At 40.8% G+C, this 26,137-nt stretch overlaps 1 protein-coding gene across 1 annotated transcript in view; it reads left to right on the top strand.

Moving 5' to 3' along the window:
- The window catches only part of Cfap54 (cilia and flagella associated protein 54), a 339,812-nt gene that overhangs the window by 272,698 nt on the left and 40,977 nt on the right, over positions 1–26,137 (top strand). The window contains exons 65-67 of the mRNA XM_060377920.1: positions 12,043–12,216; positions 13,881–14,086; positions 23,404–23,571. Coding sequence (XP_060233903.1) covers positions 12,043–12,216; positions 13,881–14,086; positions 23,404–23,571 — 548 coding nt within the window. The remainder of the gene's footprint in view (positions 1–12,042; positions 12,217–13,880; positions 14,087–23,403; positions 23,572–26,137) is intronic.

The following is a 26,137-nucleotide window of genomic DNA, read 5'->3' as shown; positions in this document are numbered from 1 at the left end:
GCTTGTATGGTGATTCTGCCTGGTTTTAGTGAGTATATAGCGTGTTCTCTGTCACTGTGGGATTGGGCAGGCCGTACCATCAGTGATCTCAATCCTGTGGAGCTAGTATGGTGTCTAGCAGACTCGGGCCCTGGGAGGATGGTGTAGCCGCCGTGTGAATCTGGGACTCTGAGACGGGTACTGCTGGCATTTACGGCTAAAGGGCTTGGAGCTCTGCCACAGAGGCTGCAGGCCCGAGGCAGTTAGGTCTGCGCTGAGAAAGATGAGTCCTCTGTGCCGAGGAGGAGGGAAGTCTGGGGAAGGAGAGTGCCAGGAGATCAAAGGATCATTTCTCACCTTCCCCAAACAAGTCCCCTGGTGACCCAAGACCAAAGTTTTCACCTCCTGGGATGTGCCCTGTTGTTTAGAAAGCCTCACCGTTGTTTTCCTGGGTTAAAGGTCCTTCCACTCACCAGCTCAGACGTTTAGCTCTTCCACAGCTCAGAAACTGTTTGTGCTAGTCACCATCTTGGCTCCGCCCCCTCCGTCTCTGGGGTTTTTAATGATACTAATGGGAGCAGAAAGCCAAAGAAACAAACGAGAAGCTAAACATCTAAAAGTGAATAAGCTGCCAAGGGAGCCTTTTTGTTTGTTTCATAGAGAAGGCTGTAGAGTTGGGAGTTTGCCTGCTGTGGCTTAAGTGTAGGGCACACACCAGCTGTCCTGGAGTTCACACCTGACAGAGATGCCTTTAATCTCTTCTCTGCTATCACTTCCCCCAGCTCTGAATTCAGTTCTTACCAAAATTCCTTAAATTCGTGAAATCTGAAAACATGATATTCATCTTCATGATTTCCTCAGCATAAGGAAGCAGGTTCAGAGATGGTCACAGCACACTTGGAGATGAGACGTTACGTGAGCCAGCCTGGCATAGTCACAAATTCATTGATGTGTTTTTTCTCCAAGAGTACATATAGTGCTTGTAAAAATAATTCATCACCACTCATGTATGAAATTCTCAAAACCATTTTTAGTTTAAGTTTAAAAAGAAAGAAAGAAGATCAGTGTCGATGGGAGAACAGCTGCTGTTTGCTGTTCTGGTGAAGGGGCTGCTGTGTAACAAACTGCCTCAAACCTCAGAGACTGAAAAAATACAAAAACAAAGAATTTTATAAAATAAAGACAATCATTTATCAGTTATTTAGCTTTTTTTCCAGTAGGTTTTCTGTCACATGAAAACAATGATTTCTATAAAGCAGAAAATGATCATTATTTCCTTTGTTAATATCTAGATTTATAAAAGAGTCTCAACTACTTTAGCTTCTTTCAGTGACTCCTGAAATCCTTTTTGGCCTGTGCACAGTGAGGCACATGATCACACACTTGGTTTTATCGGGTTGCAGCCCTGCCCCTGGACTTCACATTCTGCTATCTTGTTACTCTGCGTATTCAGGGTTTAATGCAGTGTATATACTCCTCACGATATTGTGGTCATAATAGTTAAAAGGTGTTAGAATGAGCCTTCCCTCCTTATTCTTTCTCTGCAAAATTGTCTTTTATGGCTTAAAATATCTCTGGAAGCAGCTTGTATAATTTGAAAAGAATCATATTTTTATTGAAGTGGTATTACATTTAGACATTAGCTTCAAAATAAATTACATTTTTGTAGCCTGTCAAGTTATTTTAACAAGGAACATTATATATCCTTTATGTTTCCTTACTCCAAACCTTTTTGATGTGAACATTTTAACACTGTGTTCAAATATTTTAGCTATTGTTGTTGTGATTTTGTTTTCATTTGTTTTCTCCTTCCTTCCTTCTGGCAGGGTTTCTTGCGGCCTAGGCTGTGCATTCACTACATAGCCAAAGGTGATCTTGAGGTTCTGATCTTCCTCCCCTTCCCAAGTGCAGGGATTACAACTGTAAGCTACCATGCCCGGGTTTTCTGCAGGGTGGGGGGATAGAACCCAGGGCCACTTCAATGCCAGTTGAGCCTTCCATCAAGTGAGCTACATTGAGCGTGATGGCCTGCTTTACTTATGAACACGGGCGCTTGCATTTCATATAGTTTTCATGTATCCTTTTTATTTCTTTCAACTCTTTGAACATATAAAAACTATTTTTCATTCCTCAGTCATACAAAAGCATGGAGCATATTTGGCCCCCAGCCATAAATTAATACCCTCCTGACAAGGTAAAGGCCTCCTATAGCTAAGGTTCTTCTGTTTCACCTCCTGCAGTTTTAGGTTTTGTTTTCATATTGTTGATACCGGGTTGCTAGGCACAAATGTAGCCCTTGTGTTTTTATAATTGGGATGTTTTCCTTTGCTTTAGTTATGTGTAGAAGCCAAGTACAGAAGTCTGCACTTTTATCTTTATGCCATTTGCAAATACATTATACCTAGTAATATTGTGAAGGTCCTGCTTCTATTTTACTTTAGAACCAGATCTCACTTTCTCTAGAAGCTAAGATCATAAATATTGCTACCTTTTGTTCTGCATTTTCCTATGATGAATTTAACTATCTTTATTCTTAACCCATTTTAATTTGGTTTCTATTGCTGTGATAACCACCATGACCAAAAGGTGTATTTGGCTTACATATGCTTGTCAGAGTCTATCACCCCATCACTGAGGGACACCAACCTAGAACTCAAGGCTGGGGTCTGAAGGCAGGCACCAAAGCAGACCATGGATACATGTGCTTACTGGCATGTTCCCCATGGCTTGCTCAGGCCACGCTTCTATAGAACACAGGACTGCTTTCCCAGGGGTACCACCACTCACACTGGGCTGGGCCCTCCCACATCAATTATTACTGAAGAAAATGCCCCACAGACTTGCCTTCAGGCCAGTCTGGTGGAAGCATTTGTCTTCAACTGAGTTTCCCTCCTTCCAGACGTCCTGGGCTGTTACCAAGCTGACAACAAACTAAGCAGCACATAAACCTTCTAAACAACTTTCATGTGAATATACATGCCATGTGGGACATGAAACTGAGACTTCCTTTTTATATAAACTGTTCACAAATTATTTTGAATTTTCTAAAACCATTTTACAGTGTGCATATAATAGATTTTACAATGCATATATAACAAACAGAGAGGAAGCCCACCGCTGGCACTGCCAGAGACCTCGGAGAGAATCAAACCCAACTGGAAAAAAAAAAAAAAGCAAATGAAATTATTCCTGATGATATTCTGCTAAACTTGTAGACTGGAGCCTAGCTCAACTGTCATCAGAGAGGCTTCACCCAGCAACTGATGGAAACAGCTCCAGAGGCAGAGTGCAGGGAATCTTATGAAAGAAGGGGGAGATAGAAAGACCTGGAGGGGACAGGAGCTGCACAAAGAGAGCAACAGAACCAAAAAATCTGGGCTCAGGGGTCTTTTATGAGACTGATTCTCCAACCACGGACCATTTTTTGATATAACCTAGAAACCCCTGCACAGATGTGGCCCATGGCAGCTCAGTATCTAAGTGGGTTCCCTAGTAGTGGGAACAGGGACTGTCTCTGACATGAACTCAGTGGCTGGCTCTTTGATCACCTCCCCCTGAGGGAGGAGCAGCCTTACCAGGCAACAGAGGAAGACAATGCAGCCAGTCCTGATGAGACTTGATAATCTAGGGTCAGATGGAAGGAGAGGAGGACCTCCCCTATCAGTGGAGTTGGGGAGGGGCATGGGAGAAGAGGTAGGGATTGGGAGGGGGTGGGGAAGGGGGCTACAGCTGGGATACAAAGTGAATAAACTGTAATTAATAAAAATAAAAACAGCTCCAGAGACTCTGCAACCAAACATTAGGCAGGGCTCTGGGAATTCTGTGGATGAAAGGGAAGGAAGGATTGTAGGAGCAAGAGGGGTCAAGGACACCACAAGAAAACCCACAGAATCAGTTAACCTGGGCTCATAAGGACTCACTGAGATTGACTGAACAACCAGGATCATGCATGGAAGTAACCTAGGTGCCCTGCATATATTTTACAGTTGTGTAGCTTAGTCTTCTTGTATGTCCCCTAAAGTGGGAACAAGGGCTGTCTCTGACTCTGTTGCCTAGTTTTAGGACCCTTTGCTCCTACTGGGTTGCCTTGTTCAGCCTTAAAAAGAGAGGAAATGCCTAGTCCTCCTGCAACTTTGTATGCCATGTTGGCTGATATCCATGGGAAGCCTCCTCTTTTCTAAAGAGAAACTGAGGAGGAGAGGATGGAGGGTAGTGCAGGGGGGAGGAGAGGGGAAGGCTGGAAGGAATGGAAGGAGGGAAAACTGCAGTTGGGACATATAAATAAATAATAAATAAATTTATGGGGGAGAGAGAGACCTTACTATTAGTCAAATTAATATTTTAGGAAAGCAATTACAAAAATACTCCTCATAAGTGATAAATATTAACAGAAAAGTAACCATTGGCTGTGAAGAATTAAATTGTTACAGGTTTGTTTTTATTCTCCTCAAAGAAAATAAATTTGAAAAGCTGTATAAAATTTATAATTATCTGGAAAAATATAATTTACTCAAAATTATTTTTACAATGGTAAAAAGGTTAGATCTATTACCAGGAAAGTAATAAAGGTATATTAGATATTAAAACAGGAAGTTAAAGTTTATTAATTTAAAAAGATTATTATTGAATCTACCACAAGTCAGCAGAAATAACAGATTGTAAATTTACTGGTTCTCTAAAAAGTTAGATGAAATCTCCAACCACCTTCTAAAGTCAATCTGCAGCAGTGTAATGTTTTCATTGAAGTAAATGAAATATAACCTCAGGAGATATGTACTTAGAAAATGTCAAGTATTTAAAGGACCTCTTCAAATAATTATATTCCTCTTTGCATCCAAAGCAGTGCTGATGAAGTGGGTTCTTTTTGGGAGGGTGCTGGTTAACTCTGGGGTAGTCTCTGAAACCCACATCAGTGATATTTTCATTCTCTGCTATAGCGCATTAAAGTATGTTGGCTTACCTTGCCATCTTTTTGAACCTCTGCCTCCTGAGTCATTTGTAACACGGTGTATTATCTCACAGACACCTCTCCGTGGACGTCCATGGGCTCCCTAGTCCTTGTGATCTCCGTTGAAATAATTTAGAGAATCGGTAGAACAAAGTGAGGAAGGTAGGTAGAGGACCACAGGCAGGGGTAGATGGGACAATGGCCAAATAGTGTCAGCTTACAGCTTCAGGCAGGATTTATCTATTTCTAAAGCTTCTGGGCTGCTAGCTTTCATGAGGGGATTTTTTTTTTTTAGGTGACAGGTCCGTTTGGATGGATCTGGTCTTCATTATTTGGCAGGAGGTGTGTTCTTAGAAGGTTTTCTTACCAATGTTTAACAGGAGAGTGATGAATACAGTTGTCAAGTTTTAGGATTTTGATGATAAAAGCAGGGGCAAAGAGCCTCTCAAAGAGGAGTTAACTGTTGGTCCTGATGGCCCTCACTGTAGGTTTCACTGTTTTTCCATTGGGAAAAGAGACTTTTCTACTATTTTTCTAGTAGATTTGGCTGTTTTTGGAACCATGTCCTTAATAATTTATTTATTTTTATGTAAATTGGTGTACACCAGGTCCCTTGGGAACTGAAGCTACAAGATAGCTGTGAGCATGTGGGTGCTGGGATTGAACTCAGGTCTTCTGGAAGAGAAGCCAGTGCTTTTGACCACTGAGCCATCTCTGCAGCCCTTTGATGGCCTGTTGGAATTCATTGAGTTTATAAGCAAAGTGGCTTAAAGGCTGGGCTTTGCCATCTGGGAACAGATCCAAATTCGGAAAATGGTACCATACAGGATACTAAAGTGCTCAGGCCAGAGCTGGTGAGACCCTCAGGAGAGCTGCTGGGACCTGCCTTCTACGCAGCACAAGTCTCCTGACCAAGCTTCTTGACAGGTAAACTTAGGATATGATTAGCATGGTCCATCTTTCAGAGAATTAAGGTCTCCAAGAGGAAGGAAGATGGAATCCAAGTCCTAGAGACCCAGCTACTAAGTGTTAAAACTCATGAGGCTGGTTAACCAATATTCTCTGCAAGAAGTTTATTAGGAGGGTATGGAGGAAGGAGGGAGCAGGACATGGTGGGGAGAGAGAAAGAGAAAGGGAAAGGGGGTTGCCGAGAGAGAGAGAGAGAGAGAGAGAGAGAGAGAAAGAGAGAGAAAGAGTGTAAGAGAGAGAAAGAGTGTAAGAGAGAAACCATGTGTCAGGGTTAGCCCTTTAAGGGGCAAGGTAACCACGCCTTCCAGGTGTGGTCACTTGGCTGGCGACACATGATGACATCATAAGTTGCTGGGTAACCCAGGAGCAGGTTGTGTGCCAAGTATTAGTACTTAATACTAACACTAAGTACATGATCTGGGACATAAAGATGCACCATTACTGTGGAACTTTATAGGGACTTGGCATCAGTTTGGGTCTTTGTTAAAAGGCCTCTGCCCAGAAAAGGTCGAGCACAGCCAGACACCACTAAGAAAGCATTAGTAATACGGCACTCCACAGACAGCAGGAAGCTGGAGTGAAACACTGGGGTCTCATAGATGCCCACAACCTGGGCAAGGGTCTTTTTAATTGGCTCTGTTATTTCATTCTGGTCCAGCCAATCACTTGACCTGGAAAACTACCCCCAGGAAAGCCTTGTAGGTTAGGGACTTTAAGAATCACTTGAAGCACCTGAAAGCATAGGTTACCACAGCGACCATCCGCTCTCACGTGCTCCCCTCTGCAGTGCTCAGTGGCTATGGCCTGCCCACCCTTTTGAGGGCGCTCAACTTTACCTTGAAAAATAACTCTGTCTTCCACACAGCACCCTGTGTGTCTCTGACTCCTTTCAAAAGACAAAAGGGCTGCAGTGAGGTCCCCGTGAAGGCATAAGCATTAGGAGGACATTGTTTCCTGTGGGGGATGAGCACATCTAAACAGTGGCCTATTTCCTTGGCCAGTGTCAAACACTGTAAACTTAAAATATCCCCACCATTCCTTTCAAAAAAAAAAATCTAAGTACCAGAAAATTCTTAGTGGTAGGTATAAACTTTCCAAAATTTCAGGATTTCTACTCGAAGACTTGACTAATTTTCACAGGCCCCAATTCTGTCAGATGTTTTCCTTGACATCCAGAGGGCTTCTTTCCTTTTTCAGATGTTTGACCACTACCTACACATGAAATCACCATACAGCCTGTCCATTGTTGTTTCAAGTTAAGTGGTGTCTCATGAAGGAAGAAAGATATATTCGGCTGCAGTTCTGGTCCTGCCCTCTGCCTGCACACATAGTACAGTGGCCTCCTATGCTCCCCATGTTTTATTACACAGAACATGGAAAAAGGAATGAGCAGTTAATAACTTCAGTGACTTTTACGGCTTCATCAAGACAGAAAGACTTAAGAAGAACTGGCATTTTAATTAAGGTGTTTCCCATGAAGAACTCAGGGAGAGCTAGGCAGTGTGTTGCCCCCTTCCTAGCTTTCTGTTAAGTTACAGCTCACCACTTCCTGGTGCCTTCCCTGCAAGTGGCAGCATCATGAACTGTTAGCTTGAAAACAGAGTTCCTCAGTCACCTCAACAGTTTGCTTGCTTTCCTGCTGAGACCAGCATAAAAGGAGGAGGTTTGGGGGCTGATGTTATCAGACCAACACAAGTAAAACCTCAGATGAGCCACAGTGAAAAATGGGAGCCGTTTGTCATTTAAATGTGTAATTCTGCTGAAGAGGTTGGAGGGGATTCTCTGTCTTTAAGCCCATTTATTTGACCACGTTATAGTGTCATGGTTGGGTTGACTGAGCTTGCATCCAAGGAAAATAACTGCAAATAAGACTTGCACATCTTTAGACCTTAGACCTCACACATAGACCTCAGGACAAGCATTGGGTAAAGTCAACATGGCAAATTCAACAAAAAGAATTATGGCTGGGAGTCACCACTACGTGAGGAACTGTATTAAAAGGTCTCAGCATTAGAGAGGTTGAGAAGCACTGCTCTATGTTATGTTACACTGGCTTTCTATTTTTAACGTGGGAAAGCGGTAGCATCGTTTTGGATTATCATATTACGTTTACATTTTTAATCCATTTTTCTATTAAATGTAAATGGCAAGCCTGTTTGACTGGCCCCACAGGCCAGCTCTTCATCATCAATTTCTTTCTGGGATTTATAGCTCAGTGTTTCTCTCTGCCTCCTGTCTACTTGAACTGCTCTACACATTTTGTGGTTTGAAATGTCCTCTCCTCGCTGATTTATTCCAGATATAACGGGTGTTGTTGCTGCTTCTTTTCTTTGTTTAGCAATGGTGTCTGGAAGGGGAGGCTCTGCTATTGTCACATAGGCATTTCCAATGTGAAAGTCACCAAATGCTTGTTGGACCAAAAATATCTTACTGTGTAAGAAGATATATATATATATATATATATATATATATATATAGAGAGAGAGAGAGAGAGAGAGAGAGAGAGAGTACAAATTGTGAGAGTACAAGTGGGTTTCTCACGGAAGGAATACCCATGTAACTGTCACTAATCAAGGCATAGACCAATGTCAGCACCCGGGAAGTCCATCTGGTGACCCCTCCTAGCCCCTGTTAATCTTCTTGCTTTGTAATTTCTGACATAAGTTTGGCCAACTTTTGGATTTTGTATGAATGAAATGATTGCATCATTATAGCTGACTTCTTTAGGAAGTCAGAAGACATGAAAAATGTGGTGGCCCATGGCTTTAATCTCAGCACTAGGAAGGCAGTGGCAGGTGGATTCCTGAGTTTGAGTCTGGTTTACAGAGTAAGTTCTAGGATGGCTAAGGCTACATAGAAAATCCCTGTCTCAACCCCTCCCACAAAGAATACGGTGAAATGAAAATGTTATTTTTCTTAGTGAAGAAAAAATATTCAGAGATAAAAGATTCATGGTCCAGTTTAATGGTCCAGTGACGTGATGTACATGAAGTGTATAATCAAGTGATCGAGTGATTTGGTGGCTGTTATGAACTAAAATAACCCACTTGATCTTCATACTAAAACTTTATTTTTTTCGGCTGTGGGATTGTGATATTAAGCCTTCATGAAAGAAATCTGGTCATAGTGAATTGAACAATCCTAATTAATGTTAAGTCCTTCTCCTCTTCCTCCTCTTTCTCCTCCTCCTCTTGAGATGTGGTATCATATATGCAAGGATGACTTTGAGTTCTTGGTACTCCTGCCTCAACCCGCCAAATGCAGGAGTCATAGGTGTGTCACACACTCAGCAAATCTTCTTTATTGATTTTCATCTTAGAGATAAAGCAGAGGTTATGAATACAGACAAGGGTGTAAAAGTTGTTAATTCTGACAACAGAAAACTTGGAAGGGGGCAAAGGCACGGGTGCTGTTGGGTTATGAAGTAAGATATCCAGAGATATTTCCATAGTGGATGCATAGTGGATGGTTTTAGAACATCGTGGGTAAATGATAGGAGAACCAGAAGTGATGTACCTGTTTTGAAGGATAGAAGAGTGGCCTCTGAGTTAATGTCACAGAAAGCTAATCAATACATTCTTGAAAATTGACAATTTAGGGAGAATGCTCTAAGAAAATTCTTTGCTAGAAGTACTAAAGTACAAGCAGTTAAGCACACTTGCCTCTGGGGAGAGAGAGTTTCATTTTTGATCGTATACATGCATGACTGGTGACAATAAGCAGTGTGTTGAAAGACACATGATGTCAAATTGGATGACTTCCAGGAATGCAAATGTAATTCAAAATTAGAAAATCTATTAAAGCCAATCACTACACTAGTAGATGAAAATATTCATCATCTCAAACAGGCACAAAAATTCAATAAAATTGAACAATCATCCATGACTCTAAAACTGAGTTAAAGGAATTTTCTTTCATTTAAAAGAGTTTTAAAAGGTTGGAGAGATGGCTCAGCAATTGAGCATGGGTGCACTGCTCTTGTAGGGGACTTGGGGTCCATTTTAAGTGACCACATTGGGCAGTTCACAGCCAACTGCTCCAGGGCATCCGACACCTTCTTCTGGCTTCCACAAGTACCTGTCCTCATGCACATATAACCACACAAACAAACAAACACACACACACACACACGTGAACACACACAAACACGTTATAATAATAATTGGATATAAAATTGAGTTCTGAGTGGGGAAAAAAAAACCCTCTTAGTCCTTACCCTCTGTGTTTGAATGCTAAACTCTTCCCTTTAGAAGCAGAAGTGAAATGCTTATCATGAGTTCAATTTAAAATTGTCCTGGATACTCTGCCTGGCATAGTCATATGCAGAAAAGAAATAATAACAATGAACTTCCATCAGGCATGGGTAATTCCCACAAATAGGAGGACCCCAGGTTATAGACAAGAAGGTGCATCTAGAGTTTCTGCATGCAAGATGTTATTTCTTACCTAAAAATGAGCTCCATGTGTTGGGAAGCATAAATTAAAACTGCTTTGAGATTTCATCTAACCCCAGTCAGAATGGGTAAAGTCAAGAAAACAACTGGCAACAAATGCTGGCCAGGATGTAGGGGAAGGGTAATCCTAACCTTCTGTTTGCAGGATTACAAAGTGATGCAGCTATGGGAGTTCAGTGTAGAGATTTTTTTCTTTTTCTTTTTTCTTCTTTTTTTAATTACATTTTTATTTTTTATATTAATTATACTTTATTTACTTTGTATCCCAGCTGTAGCCCCCTCCCTTTTACCCTCCCTCCCTCATCTCTTCCCTGGCCCTCTCTGAGTCCACTGATAGGGGAGGTCCTCCTCCCCTTCCATCTGACCCTAGCTTATCAGGTCTCAACAGGACTGGCTGCAATATCCTCCTCTGTATCCTAGCTAGGCTGCTCCTCCCACAGAGTGTGGGAAGGTCAAAGAGCCAGCCACTGAGTTCATGTCAGAGATAGTCCCTGTTGCCATTACTAGGAACCAACTTAGACACTGAGCTTCCATGGGCTACGTCCAAGCAGGGGTTCTAGGTTATATCTATGCATGGTCCTTGGTTGGAGAATCAGTCTCAGAAAAGACCCCTGTGCCCAAATATATTTGGTCCTTCTGGAGCTCCTGTCCTCTCCAGGTCTTATTAACTCCCCCTTCTTTCATATGATTCCCTGCACCCTGCCCAAAGTTTGGTTATGAGTCTCAGCATCTGCTTTGATATACTGCTGGTGGGAGTCTTTCAGAGGCCCTCTATGGTAGGCTCCTGTTCTGTTTCTTTAGAAAAATTTTTAAAAGCTAAAAGTATACCTTACAAATGAGCCAGATGTACCATTGGACATCTTAACTGCAGGAATCTTGCTTGGACAGTTTTATTGGCCTTTCATTTACAATATCTAAAAAATAGAATGAGCCTAGATAGCCATCACAATAGCCAGCTAGTGAAAATGTATATTCACACAATGGAATTTTAAACATCTGTAATAAAAACTGATTTGTATAAAGGTTTTAGATGTGTTACATAAAAAGAAGCTGTGCTGTGGGTATAGGTCACTGGCAGGATACTTCCATAGCAGGTATAAGGGTCTGGGTTCAATTCCCAGAGCCATAAATAAGTAAATAAATAAACAAATAACTAGACAAATAAGTAAATAAACAAACAATTTGGGGGGCTGGATAGGTGCCTTAGCAGTGAGGAGCGCTTGGCGCTATTGCAGAGAACCCGGTTTAGTTTCCAGCACCCACACAGCGGCTCACAACTATTCAAAACTCCAGTCCGTTGGATCTGACTTTTTCTCTTGGCCTTTGTGTGTACCAGGTATGTGCATGGCACACTTATGTACATGCAGGCAAAGCACTTACACACATGAAATGAAAATAAATCTTTATTTAGAAAGAAAGCAGCAGCATTACATATGCTGAATAACCTCCTCCAGTCTTTCTCTCTTTAACATTGTGTTTGGTATCTTTGCTACTTTTTGTTGTTGTTGTTGATGATGATCACTTATTTTTATTTTAAGTGCATTGGTGTTTTGCCTGCACGTTGCTTCCCCTGGACCTGGAGTCACAGGCCATTGTAAGCTGCCATTTGTGTTCCTCCCCCTCAGACCCCATGCATAGAGTTATTTTAAGAAAAGTATAGCACTGCATTATCATTGTTTGTTTTACTTTCAGAAAACTACCAAGTCTCTTTCCAGTTGGAAAATTCATCTTTGTACCAAAATGAAGATATTTATGAGAATATGGATGTTAAAAAAAAGAGTCACACCAAAATGGATATCACATGGATCCTTCTCATCCGCTACTATATTCACCTACAGAGAACTAACAACATGAACAAGCTGCTGGGTAGGTATCGACGTGATAAGAAAGAATCTATTACTTCCCCTTTCCTACTTAGGTCACATTTCTAACTTAGAGTATAGAGTAGTTTGACATCTGAGTGAAGGGTCATTGAAAGATGGGAGTTTCAGGGACTTGAGCCTAGAGGACAGGAACCTTCGATGGAATAATATTTTAATGTAATGAGTGTCTGCAGACATTCCACACATCTTGTTTCACATGTTTAAAAGCCTCATGACAGAAAGGTACCTGGTGGATTCCCAAGATTGACAAAGTGATCTGTAGAGCAAAACAGGTAAAAACCAGGGACTACAGAGTGACCGCTTTACAAAATTAATAAGACAGAATTTGGCTTTAGGGCATGTTCCACTGTCTAGCATGTAAAGGAGAGAGAATGCATGACTTTGAATAGGATATTTAATTTTAATTTTAAAAATCACTACATCTTAGTTGGAGTTTCTATTGCTGTGATAAAACACTGAGACTAAAAGCAACTCAAGGTGGGAAGCTTTTATTCCAGATCACAGCTCTCAGCTCACACTCCATTGCTGAGAGAAGTCAAGGCAGAAATGGTCACGGAAGAGTGCTGCTTCCTACCTTACTCCTCAGGGTCTTGTTCGGCCTGCTTTTTCATAGCACCCAGGAAGACTACCTGCTCAGGAGTAGCACCACCCACCAGGAGCTTGGTCCTGCCATACCTGCCAGCAGCTAAAATGCCATACAGGCTGTAGCCATTTGGTGGGGGCATTTTCTCAGTTGAGATTTCCTCTTCTTAAATGACTCTAGCTCATGTCAAGCTGATACAAAAGTAGCCAGTACTCCACGTTAAAGAATTTCTAGAAAAACTAGTAAAGTCTGCTGAAATCAACTATTTTCCATGATTATTCTGACAATATTAGTATTTTATTATGCCTTATCAGTGCCCTTAAAGTTACTGGCCTAGTGTTGCTCATGAATGCAGTCAAAAAAGACTGGCTGATCCACACCACTGTCCAGTGATGAAGCGACCAACAGAGCAACCAAGCTGAGTCAAGCTAAGTACAGCTACCAGGTGTTAGCAAGGGGATAAGCAATCACTAGAGAAGGTTTTGGCATTGGCAGGTGATTGTGCCATGGTCTTCAGGGATGGAAACTCATTCAAAGGAGAAGAATGTGGACTTGAGCCTGAGCACCCAGCCCTGAGGATGTCCTGCCATCACAGTGACCAGTTTGCCTCCAACTGCAGTAGCTGGCACTTTCCAAAAAACATTCATCTCTCTGCATTTAGGTCCTGGTCTTTCTTAGGGTTTTGTCTATTCCATAAAAATAACTGGTGCGAGGTTCCCCACATTCAGCAGTGCCCTTAGCCAGTAAGGGCATTCTTCCCATATCAGAAGAATGTCCACTACAAGGTCTGTTTTATGGGAACCCAAAATAAGACAAGTAGACAGAACAGATGGTGAAGTTGTTAACACTTACAACCAGAAACAATACCCTTATGTGCCTCTGAGATTTCCCTTGAAGCCTGTGGCAAGCAGTAGTAACCCACTAGCCTATACATCCAACAGAGCAAGGTGATGGACACTGGCTGGTTGCTGTCCCATAGCAGGCAGTGAATGAATACCAAAACTGAGAACATTCTTCCATTCTTCCACATACAAGCTTAAATAATGATCTCTTTGTTTTGTAAGCATCTGCAACTCCGGTCTCTGGGATTTCTTTGCCTGATGACATGCTCCTCACATCCCTGTTCAATTCTGAACTGATTCTGCGCCAAAAAGAAATGCATCTTTTCCTGAAACGGTTCTTACAACTCTACTCTGCTTCATGCATTGATGAGTTCCCAAAGGAACTCCTTCAAGGTCTGGAAAACCCTATTCCATTAGAGAAAGGCAAGGTAAGCCTCTAAAACATTTATCTATGTGAACTGTCATAGATAACACTCCTGTTTCAAAAGGAGCATAGCAGTCTCCAAGTGGCACAGAGCTTTCTAATTTACCCAGAGTTCCTAGAAGGTGTAATTCTGCAGAACCACATAGGGAGGTAAACCAAAACACTGGGAGTTTCAGGATAATTCCCACTTTAAGTCTTCTTTATTGTCATTCTCATTGACCTTGGAAATGCTGCAGAATCTTCTATGTTCCCATGAAGTCAATATCTTTCAGGAAACCATTTTGCTAACTTCTGATGCAAATTCCAGCATCATTGCCATAACTCATTCTGAGTCTTTCTAAATCCACACCCAAGTTCTTTGTATTTGTTTTGTGCATGTAAAAGATCCATTGCACTCTTCACAGTAGTTAATATTAATAGAAGTAAAAGCTCTTAAGAGTTGGAAAATGTTTTATTTGGGAAGGTTCCATCAAATTAAAAGTATTTTTATAAAACATGTAATATGAAAACATTAGAGATTCTTATCTACAAGACACAAAAAGATGAATATAAATGAAGTTTTAAGAGTTACATTTAGAACCATCATGGTAGTGAGTAAAGTGAATGCTAAACAAGCTACTGAGATGCAGGAGTTTGATTAGATTGAGAAAGTAATTTCAAAATAGGAACATGGGCTTGAAATTCAATAGTCAATGAACATTTGCCAAATTCCTACACTATGCCAAAGCAACACTGAGTTGATAGAGACAATGTAGAAAAGCGGGACCCCTGGATACAGCCTTGATCTGGTCTTAGAGAAACAACAGATCTTAGGTTTGGCCAAAAAGAAGTTAGATTACTTTAGAAATTCTTACTAAGAGATATGGAGAGGAGAGTATGAAAGTTAAGATAGGTTGTTGATAGTATTACTTTGAAATTGCTAAAGGAAATGTGAGGAAAATACTTGATGGTTTAAATATAAGCAAGACACTTCTCAATTTGACTCTAATAGCTCAGGAAAGGGTGCCAAGAACTGAAATATGAGATCATATGAAATTAACCAGTTTCTAGGGGCTGAGGAGATGGCTCAGGGGCTGTGTAAGCATGAGAACCTGAGTTCACACCCTGGGCACTTAGGTAAAAGGCTACGTGTTATGGCTCCTCCCTTGGGTAAGTGGATTAAGATAAGCAGATGCCAAAAGCTTGCTGGCCAGCCAGTCTAGCCAAAATGGTGTTGAGCATGACATAAGAACACACTACTAGCACACCTACAAACAAGTGCACTCACACACATACATGCTCACACATACACACACAACGACAAAAAGAAATTGTCAAAAGAGTGAGTAGACAGCCTGCTGAATGGGAGAAAATAATTTTCAGCTATATTTCAGAGAAGGGGGAAATATTTAGAATATATAGAGAATAACAAAAACTAAGCACTACAACTCAAACTGCCAACTAATAAATGGGCCAACAGACTGAAAAGACAGGTTTCAAAAGAAGAAATGTGAGTTACCAATAAATACATTTTTAAAGCGTTCAATATCCTTAGCCATCAGAGAAGTGCAATTAAATTACTTTGGGATTCCTTCTCACCCTCATCTGAACAGCTTCTTGTAAGGAAACAAATGACCCACAAATGCTAGTTGGAGTGTGGGAAAAGAGTAACCCCTTGTCTACTATTGGTGGGAGTGTAAAATAGAACAAAGCCACTGTGGAAATCAGTATAGAGGCTTCTAAAAAACACTAAAATTGAACTTCCATGTGACCCATCCATACCACTCCTAGGTATGTAGCCAAAGGATTTTTCACCCTATTACAGCAACATCTGCAATCCACATTCACTGCTTCTTTTTTCATGGTAGCGAGAAAGTGGAATCAGTCCAGATTTCTATCAGCCAATGAACACATAAGGTATATACACAAAGGAGTTTTATTTAGCTGTATAAAAGAATGCAATTATGAATTTACAGGAAAATAGATGGGGCTGGGAAACATACTATATCAGGGGAGGTACTAGAGGCTCAGAAAGACAAATGCCACATTTCCTCTCTTCCATGTGGACCCTGGCCGCCAATGGTAAATACGTGTATCCACGCAGGTGAAGATATGAGTAAAGTCCAGGGGACTAGAGAGGAGCCTGAGACACAGGGTTAAGGAGAAGGGGTGGGAAAGACAATAGAATTCACGAGATATTGGAATGGTGGAATGGAGACTCCTGGGGGTAAAAGTGTTTGGCAAGAAGAAGTGGAGCAGGAAAATGGGGGAGGGAGTGGAGTTGGGCAAAGACAACCAAAATGAAATGTATACAAAAATACCAGCAAGAAACTTATTACTTTATAGACAATCTTTTAATTATTAAAAGAAAATCACATTCTAAAAAGAAAGAGTAACACAAATGTAAAACAACATGTATTTATTAGGTTTGCTGTTGGTATTGTGTAGTGTTGACCGGCAAAGGATTGAGGAAAAGAAATAGAAAAGAAATATTGAGGTAATGGACCATATGACCACAAGAATGGGAAGGAAGCTACAGATGTTAAAGATGCTAATTAAGAATAAAAATGGTATACTAAAACTGCATCATGACTCTTTGGAGATGGAAGGCAAAGGGGCAGTGGGAAACCTGTGATCCTTAGAGCTCAGTGACACAATCAGCCAATGGGGGAGAGCTGAAGAAGGAGCATCACATGGAGGATACTGACATGCTTTGCTCTCTAGATGAAGGTCTGAGACTCTAACAGCAAACTCAAGGAGGCATGGGATCCATGAACTTCCAGTACATGTTTATGAAGTGAATAAATCAACTCAATTGCACAGATTCTTTTAATGTTAGAAAAAATATCCTTACTTGTTCTGAATTAACTCTATCTCTGAACCTCACCATTTAACTCTTTAGTGTTTACAGTGATAGATTTCCATGTACCAGTCATGTCCATACTTCTGTTGCTAGCTTTGCCTAGGAAGTGCTTGTTCCAAAACAGGAACGTTCACACATCTTATCCTACTAGGATGGAACACCTCTGTGTTGGGAGATAGTGTTTCAAACTTAAAAGAATACTTTGAACAGCCCTGCCTTTTTATTCCAAAGAGTTAGTTTCTTGGGTTTTTGTTGTTGTTTTGTTTTTCTGTTGTTTTGTTTGTTATTGTTTTTAATAAATTGTGACCTTAGATGAAATATACCATGTGTGGTGGTGCATTCCTGCAACCCCAACATCAAGAGGCTGAGACATAAGGATTGTAAACTGTAGGCCATCCTGGACTACACAGCAGGACACTGTTCAATTATAGTAGAAATTATATATAAACATAAAACATTTAAATAAGAAAACAAGAAAAAACTCATTTAAAGAGCTTTTAAGAACTCTTTTGAAGAGCCAAGTATGTTGGCTTATGTCCATAATCCCAAACCCCAGGAGATAATGAATGAGCCAGGGAGATAATGAATTTCCTGCCCCTGGGCTATTTGTTGAAACCTAGTAGGCTGCACAATGAAACCTCACCTCAGCACAACAGACCACAGAAGCTGGACTCAGATAAAGGAACGGTCAAGGAACTGTCTCTAAGGTAACATGTAGGAATCCTGGAGGAAGGTGTTTCGTAGGACTTTCTCATCTTCCTGGAAACTGGAAAACTGTGACATTTCTGATACCACCCCTTCCTGGAGTGAGGTCTAGCTCATTGAGAAGTGTAAGAGTAGGAGGAAAATTAGCCACGTCTATGAATCATGACATTAATACTGTAGAGTGTGTCTTCCTAAGTGTTGGTGAGGGGCTGGCTTCACTTTTGGTGAATTTCCTTGCTCTTCACATGGTATTGGAACAAATCAAGCTTCTTCATGGGGCTCCTTAAAAAATCTCACACAAAGGAACAAAGAATCTCCAACAAAGAATGTCCAACAAAGAGTTCACTCCCAAGAGAGGCAGATATGTGCATATCCTGACTATTTCCCCCAAATTCAGCAATAAAGTCAGTTTCTCCCAACAAAGGAACGAGAGGGATGGGCTGACCAGTAAGCTCTCCCACAACCACACATAGCATTTTAGAAAACTCTATGGATTCTGATTTACCTCTTTGGAACTGAGACTCCCTTGTGAATTACTGCATATATCCCAGACACCTTGGGTTGTTTCGTTTTTAGTTCTTTTATGTGTTGTCCCTCATGATTGTTTGTTGATTATTTGTTTATTTTGATCACTGTCTCACTTTAGGCTAGTCTGACCTGAAACTTAACTTTGTAGCTCAGGCTACCCTTAAGCTCACAAGAGTCTTTCTTCCTCCCTCAGTCTACTAAGTGATAGCATTATAAGCTTTAGCCATCCTACGTGGTTATACCTTGGCTCTGGAAGTAGGTGACAGAGGGCTTGCCTTGAGGGCTGAGAACAGTGTCTTCATAGTTCCACTCTTATGGATATTGAATAAGACCTTGGAAACAAATGTGCATGCCTGAAGTCTGTTTGGAAAGTATAACTGGCCCAATTGTTCTACTATGAAGGGCTACCTGGCCTCTCATGACCTGATTCTGAGGCTGGAGTTCCACTGGTAGAACTTGAAATACAATGTGCAGCCCTCTGTCATTGTTCATGGCAGTGTTGCTAGGGTAGATTTTGTTTCACCTGTATACTCTTGTTTTTATATAATTAGTCTAACACTATCCCAGGATAATCAGCTCTGCGATCACTGTTGCTTGCTTGACAGGTGCAAGGTACCTAATCATGTGTTCATTTCACTGGGGTAGGTAACTAACGAGCATGAAGCCTTTGGGGATTTTTTTGATATAATCTCAAAGCTTGGCTGATTTTTATAATAACATTTTTGAGCATTTAATCACTCGGGAGGGTACTTCAATCAAACTGTTTCCTTACTTTGAAACTTGAGCCTGTGTTTCCCCTCACCGAGAAGTGGGTACCTTTCCATAACAGTCATTGCTGGGTGTTGTGTTGCATTGAATCTATTGGAGCTCTGCAATGGGAAACAAAGGCATCAAACAAACTGAATTAGAGGTCCCAAATAGAAGATGATTAAAATCACGAACAGTGTTGAGTTATGCATGCTTATGGACTGAGTGCCTATGCAGCCTGTGCAAATCCAAATATTCAGTTAGCTGGAATGATTTGGATTTGATAGGATGGTAGGTCTGTTACACATTCCTTTTAAAGGATTAAGAAAACATAAAAAGTACTTGGTGTATAAGTCACCATTTTATATATGTGTGGATTATATATGCATCTATTTTATTATATAAATATATTTTTAACATATGCACACATTAATATATATTAAATATGTATGTATATAATTGATCTTATGGGAAATGCATGCTTTCATATGAATGAAGTGTATATGTTCAGGTATGTGTATTTGTGTGTACTGCATGTAGAGGACAGAGGACACCCCCAGATGTCATTCTCTAGGAGCTACCGACCTTAGTTTTAGAGACAAGATCTCTCACTGGCCTGGCACTTATAGGTCGGTGACCCCTAGGGATTCAACTGTTTCTACCTCCTAGCACTGATCATACATGCACAGTCCATCATGCTGAGCTTTTTCACAAAGCCTCTGAGAATTGAACTCAGGTCCTCATGCTTGAGAGGCAAGCCCTGAAGACTCTCACCACCCCAGGTTTGATATTGATGTCTGTTATACATACTAAGTGTTGTCCTAATGATCACCACGTGTTTAACTAAAAAGTAACTGATTTTTATTTTCCTACACTGACCCAGTTATGAATATGAATTATTTGTCAGAACCTAGGAAATAATAATGATAAATGTCAGAGTACTAAGAATTAGAATAATTATTTATTATAAGAATAATTAATAATTGTCAGAACCTAGGAAAGCTCCTCATATTAGAAATTCAGTTTGGGCAGGGTAGTGATGGCAGCACATGCCTTTAATCCCAACACTCAGGAGACAAAGGCAGGCAGAGCTCTGAGTTCGACAGAGTGAGTTCTGAGACAGCTGGGGCTACACAGAGAAACTGTGCCTCAAAAATAAAAAACAAATAATAATAATTGCCAAAAAGAAAGAAAGAGAAATTCACTTTTGAAGCAATTCTTTACCCAGCCTCTTTTATGAACTGCTGGATGTGAATCCAACTTATGTGAATCACTCTTCATTATGTAGAGTTTTTTAAATATAATTTTTTATTTATTATAATTTATTCACTTTGTATCCCAGCTGTCGCCCCATCCTCGTCCCCTCCCAATCCCACCCACACTTCCTCTCTCCTTTGTCTCCTCCCATGTCCCTTCCCCAGTCCACTAATAGGGGAGGACCTCCTCCCCTTCCATCTGATCCTAGCCTATCAGGTCTCATCAGGACTGTCTTTCATAGTCTTCCTCTGTGACCTGGTAAAGCTGCTCCCCACTCAAGGGGAGGTGATCAAAGAGCCAGCCACTGAGTTCATGTCAGAGACAGCCCCTGTTCCCCTTACTAGGAAGCCCATTTGGAGACTGAGCTACCACAGGCTACCTGTATGCAGGGGGTCTAGGTTATCTCCCTAAATAGTCCTTGCTTGGAGTATCAGTCTCAGAAAAGACCCCCAGGCCCAGATTTTTTGGTTCTGTTCCTTTCCTGTGGAGCTCCAGACCCTTCCAGGTCTTTTATCTCCCCCTTCTTTCATAAGATTCCCTGTACTCTGCCCAAAGTTTGGCTATGAATCTCAGTATCAGCTTTAATACCCTGCTGGGTAGAGTGTTTCAGAGGCCCTCTGTGGTAGGCTCCTGTCCTGTTCCTTATTTTTACCTTCTTCTGATGTCTATCCTGTTTGCCTTTCTGAATGAAGATTGAAAATCTTACCCAGGGTCTTCCTTCTTGATTAGCTTCTTTAGGTGTACAGAGTTTAGTATGTTTATCCTATGTTATATGTCTAATATCCACTTATAAGTGAGGGTGTACCATGTGTCTTTCTGCTTCTGAGATGGCAGATGATCTTTTCTAGTTCCTATCATTTGACAGAAAATTTAATGATTTCCTTATTTTTAATTGCTGAGTAGCATTCCACTGTTTAAATGTACCACAATTTCTGTATCCATTCCTCTATTGAGGGACATCTGGGTTGTTTCCAGATTCTGGTTATTACAAATAAAGCTGCCATGAACATGGTTGAGCAGGTGTCCTTGTTGTATACTTGAGCATACTTTGGATATATGCCTAGGAGTGGTATAGCTGCATCTTGAGGAAGCGCTATTCCTAATTGTCTGAGAAAGTGCCAGATTGATTTCCAAAGTGGTTGTACAAGTTTACATTCCCACCAGCAATGGAGGAGGGTTCCCCTTTCTTTACATCCTCTCCAGCATGTGTTGTCACTTGAGTTCTTGATCTTAGGCATTCTTATGGGTATAAGGTGAAATGTCAGGGTTGTTTTGATTTACATTTCCCTGATGACTAAGGATGTTGAGCATTTCTTTAAGTGTTTCTCTGCCATTGTATATTTCTCTACAGAGAAGTCTCTGTTTAGCTCTGTACCCCATATTTTAATTGGATTACTTGATTTGTTGCTGTTTAACTTCTTGAGTTATTTATATATTCTGGATATTAGTCCTCTGTCAGATATAGGGTTGGTGAAGATTCTTTCCCTATCCGTAGGCTGTCATTTTGTTTTGATGACAGTGTCTTTTGCTTTACAGAAGCTTTTCAGTTTCATGAGGTCCCATTTATTGATTGTTGCTCTTAGAGCCTGTGCTGTTGGTGTTCTGTTCAGGAAGTTGTCTCCTGTGCCAATGAATTCAAGGCTCTTCCCTACTTTTTCTTCTAACAGGTTTAGTATGGCAGAGTTTTTGTTTGTTTGTTTGTTTGTTTTTAACACCAATCCTATGGTTTTTTTTTTAATTTTATAGTTTCTAAATCATTTTGGAAAGTTTCCTATTTAGTTTTACATTTCAGTCAAAATGTCTTTCTCCTTGTCTTAGGGGGACAGCTTGAAAGATCAAGCACCTTTGCCATTTTTTCTTTTGTATTGAAGCCTTGCATTCATCGTCAATGCCTGAATATCTCAGGCATAAGGAAGGGGTGCAAGCATCTGGCTTCTCTTTCTGGTGGGATGTGTCTTCCTTGGTCATCAGCCCTCTGGGATGTTTTGGCCATCAGGAGCCTGTAGCAGGGAAACTGCTTCCTGGTTACCATACTGTGATCTTGGCTGAAAGAAGAGGTTAACTTTGAAAATAATTTACATTCCATTAATGGTTCTTTTCAGACTCGAAGTCCTGCTATATGTATTGCTTTGTCCTTGGCTGGCCTGTTTTTTTGTTGACAAACATCAGCATCTTCTGCACCTCAGCAACTCTCTAAACAGTAAAATTTCCAGTTCCATTCTTTGCACTTACATCCTTGGCTTGGTGACCAAATTTCCTAGGCCTAGATCCTACTGAGGGCTTGAACTTGCGAATCAGCCATGTGCATTTAAAGAAGGAATGAGAGAATTGGACTTAAGCCTTTCAGGGAAAAATAAGTGTCGTATTTTGTAATGGTGCCACCACTAAATAGGCCATAAGAATTATGAGCAGACACTGCAGGTCACATGTTGTGTCACAAGAGTTTGAAGCATGTATTTTCTCACCAGTGTGTAAAGGGAAGCAATGTAGCAGGCTATTTCTTAGCAACATGTTTCAGGGTATTTCTTCTCCTGGAAGTTTTACTAATGTAAAAGACGTCTGTTGATTCCACACATTTATTTTATTTTATTTTATTTTTATTAATTACAGTTTATTTACTTTGTATCCCACCTGTAGCTTCTTCCCTCCTCCCCTCTGAAGCCTACCCTCTCTCCCTGTTCTCCACCCATGACCCTCCCCCAGTCCATTGATAGGGGAGGTCCTCCTTCCCTTCCATCTAACCCTAGCCTATCAGGTCTCATCAGGAGTGGCTGCATTGTCTTCCTCTGTGGCCTGGTAAGGTGCACCCCACCTGAGGAGGAGGTGATCAAAGAGCCAGCCACTGAGTTCATATCAGAGACAGTCCCTGTTCCCATTACTAGGGAACCCACTTAGATACTGAGCTGCCATGGGCTACATCTGTGCAGGGGTTCTAGGTTATCTCCATGAATGGTCCTTGGTCCATAGGGTTTTAAAGCATCATTTATTATATGAAAATTTATTCTGTGGTGCTTTAGGGGCAGTTTTAAGGTCTGCCTTAATAAAATAAGCAAAGACAACTCCCAGAATTTTTTCTTTTTTGATTTTTTAAACTTTTTATTTTATTTTTATTAATTACAGTTTATTCCCTTTGTATCCCAGAAAATTTTTTTAATGTGGCCAGGTAATTTTCTTTCAGTATTGAATGAGCTCATTATCAGCAACTATACTGACATGGTTTCTCATTGTTTCTGTTCCCTTAGCTTCATCAGGACAATTCCCTGCATTCTACCTCGTCTGGAAAGCTCACTAGCAGTCCATCGTCTACAGAAATCTCATCAGAAATGGCAGTGCATGCTTCAAACAAAGAACTTTGCTTTCAGTGGTATATTCCTCCCCTGGACAAGACTCCAAAGAACAAGGAACCTATGGTACACAACACATCAAGAATTTAATATTCCACTTGAGATAAGCCTTAGAACAGTCTAACTGTTCTAATAGTCTAACTGCAGCAGTCCCTTAATGACAAAGATGGAGCAGGAATTCAGATTTTAGGGGAGTCTTGGACATGGGTCAGGCTTTGAAAAGTGAAACAGTTGCTCAATATAACCTTTTATGGAGAAGCCTTCCAGTGTAGAAATCTCTGAGGATCGCTCACTCTAAGAAGCACCTCAGGTGTTTTCCTGAAGACCAATAGCCTTAGGGAATTTCCTTGTCTGACACTTTCATTTGCTTTTAAAATGTCTCCTGCATAGGTATCCTTTTGAATTCTCCAGCACATAAGCTTTGTCCCCACCCCCATAGCTTCTGTACTTTCTTGACTCACGTCACTCACATGACCCCTGTCACACCCGAAACCTCATAGGCCAATCCTTTTATGTTCCCCATCCTCCTCCTCCTTTAGGCTAGAAACCTGCTGACATTGGGCCAATTATATAGCTTACCCTATTCAGACAAAAGGAGCCTTGGCATATAACTTCCCAGATCTATTTAAAGATGTGTCTTACCTAAAGGCAAGCCATTCCTTGTTATCTACAGGTGATTGGTGCCAGGATTTTCCAAAGATACCCAAATCCATGGGTGCTCAAGTCTCTTTTTTAAAATGACATATTTGCATACGGCCTAACTACACCCTACTGTGCACTTTCAATCTTTTCTGCGTTACATATAGCATTGAACACAATGGAGATGTGTGGATGGTTTCTATGCTGTTCTGTAGAGAGTAATTACTTGGCAGAATCTGTGAGTGTTCAGCAGACATGACAGCAACAACCACAAAAATATCTGTCTGTAATTGGCTGAATCTGTGAATGTAGAGCCTGCGACTACCAAGGGCTGTCCATAGCATCTTTCCCCCCAGCAAATTCTGATTTAAGGTGGATAATTTTTCTCAAGGCACAAGAAAACAGGCAGAGCATTGTTTCTTGTTTCACTTAACTTGGGTCCATTTTTCCTTCTTTAACAATGAATGTGTGCATGTATGTGTCTGTTTGATGATGAAAGGTATAGTGGCTGCCAAAAAAATCACACACAAAAAAATTTTCACACATGATCTTCTTAGATCCCACATTCTACCTTTTTGGAAGATATTTCTGAGCGTTGCTGATTACTTTAGCTATTGGTGTCACTATGCATTCACCTACTGATTATTTTTGCATGTTGATCTAGAGATAGGTGTTGGGTCCCAAAACTCAGAAAGTCTAGATCAGGTGTTCTCCCCCTGTGGATCCCAACACCAAAGAGACCATTGGACAACACAAATATTTATACTGCAATTCATAACAGTGCAAAATTCCAGTTATGAAGTAGCAACAAAAATTATTTAATGGTTGGGGGTCACCACAAAATGAGGAACTGTATTAAAATGCCTCAGTGTTAGAAAGGTTGAGAATCACTGTCCTGGATGGTAGTCACAATGAACATTGTGCAGAGTTGGTGCTGGTAGCCATTTTGTTTCCATTAGCTTGACAGTGACTATATGAGGTAGATGAGATCACTAACCCCATTTCACAGGAGAGGAGATTAAGACCAAGAATTGAGGACTGTCGGATGGCAAGGATACAGACTGAAGTCATCTGACTCCAGAGTATATCTGCCTAAGTAAGCAAGATACCACGCTTAGTCCTTGGATGATGTGTGCAGGCACTGCGAGTCTCAGCAGGATGAATTAAATCTCATATATGATTTAGCCTTTCAGATGTTCCAGGAACTATAAAGGCCATTTTGCATGCCATGATAAATTATTGTTACTCCATCCATTTCTATCTACTGACTACTTAGAAGAGCAGAAATACCAGTAGGTGCCAAGGATTCTGGCACTGGTAGAATAGAAATCTCCAGCATTAGGAGATTTGGATAAGAAGTTGTTTTGTTTTTAAGAATTCAGAGAGATAAATTTCTCTAGGTAATGAACTTCAGAGCTAGGTTCAAGTTTGTTACTTAGAAAATTTTAACTTCCTAAATACAGAAAGCAGAAATTATACTATCTTAATCTAAAAAAGAAAAAAATCTTTAGTGGAATATAACAGACCTAGACTAAAGTAACCTATTAGATCTTTGTTACAAAATAAGTAACTCTAAAATAACTTCAGTGCCTTATAGAGACAAGGAGCGAGTGGCCACTAGAGACATAAAAGTCTAAGGAAGTGTGGTTTTCTAGACCACAGTGAAGAATTGCTGCTTTCAGCCAGACATGCAGCACAGTGTAGCTATAAAAACATGTATCAGAGAGCCTTCATCTTTAACCCACCTCATCATTCTGCCCTTTTTAGCAAGCAGGGGTCTACTTTGTGGCTTCAGATGAGCTCTGAATTGTGTTTACAAAGTGATTAAGTTCAAGGTATGAATTCAGTGGAATGACAAGGGGAAAGATGTGTTGGTTAGTTTATTGTCTACTTGATACAAGTCATTTGGGAAGAGGGAATGTCAACTAAGGAACTGCCTACATCAGGCTGACCAGTAGGCAAGTCCTTGAGGGGAAGGGAGAGGAGGATATTT

This window comes from Meriones unguiculatus, chromosome 2, assembly GCF_030254825.1.
Source record: "Meriones unguiculatus strain TT.TT164.6M chromosome 2, Bangor_MerUng_6.1, whole genome shotgun sequence".
Lineage (NCBI taxonomy): Eukaryota > Metazoa > Chordata > Mammalia > Rodentia > Muridae > Meriones > Meriones unguiculatus.
This window is presented reverse-complemented; position numbering and strand designations above follow the sequence as displayed.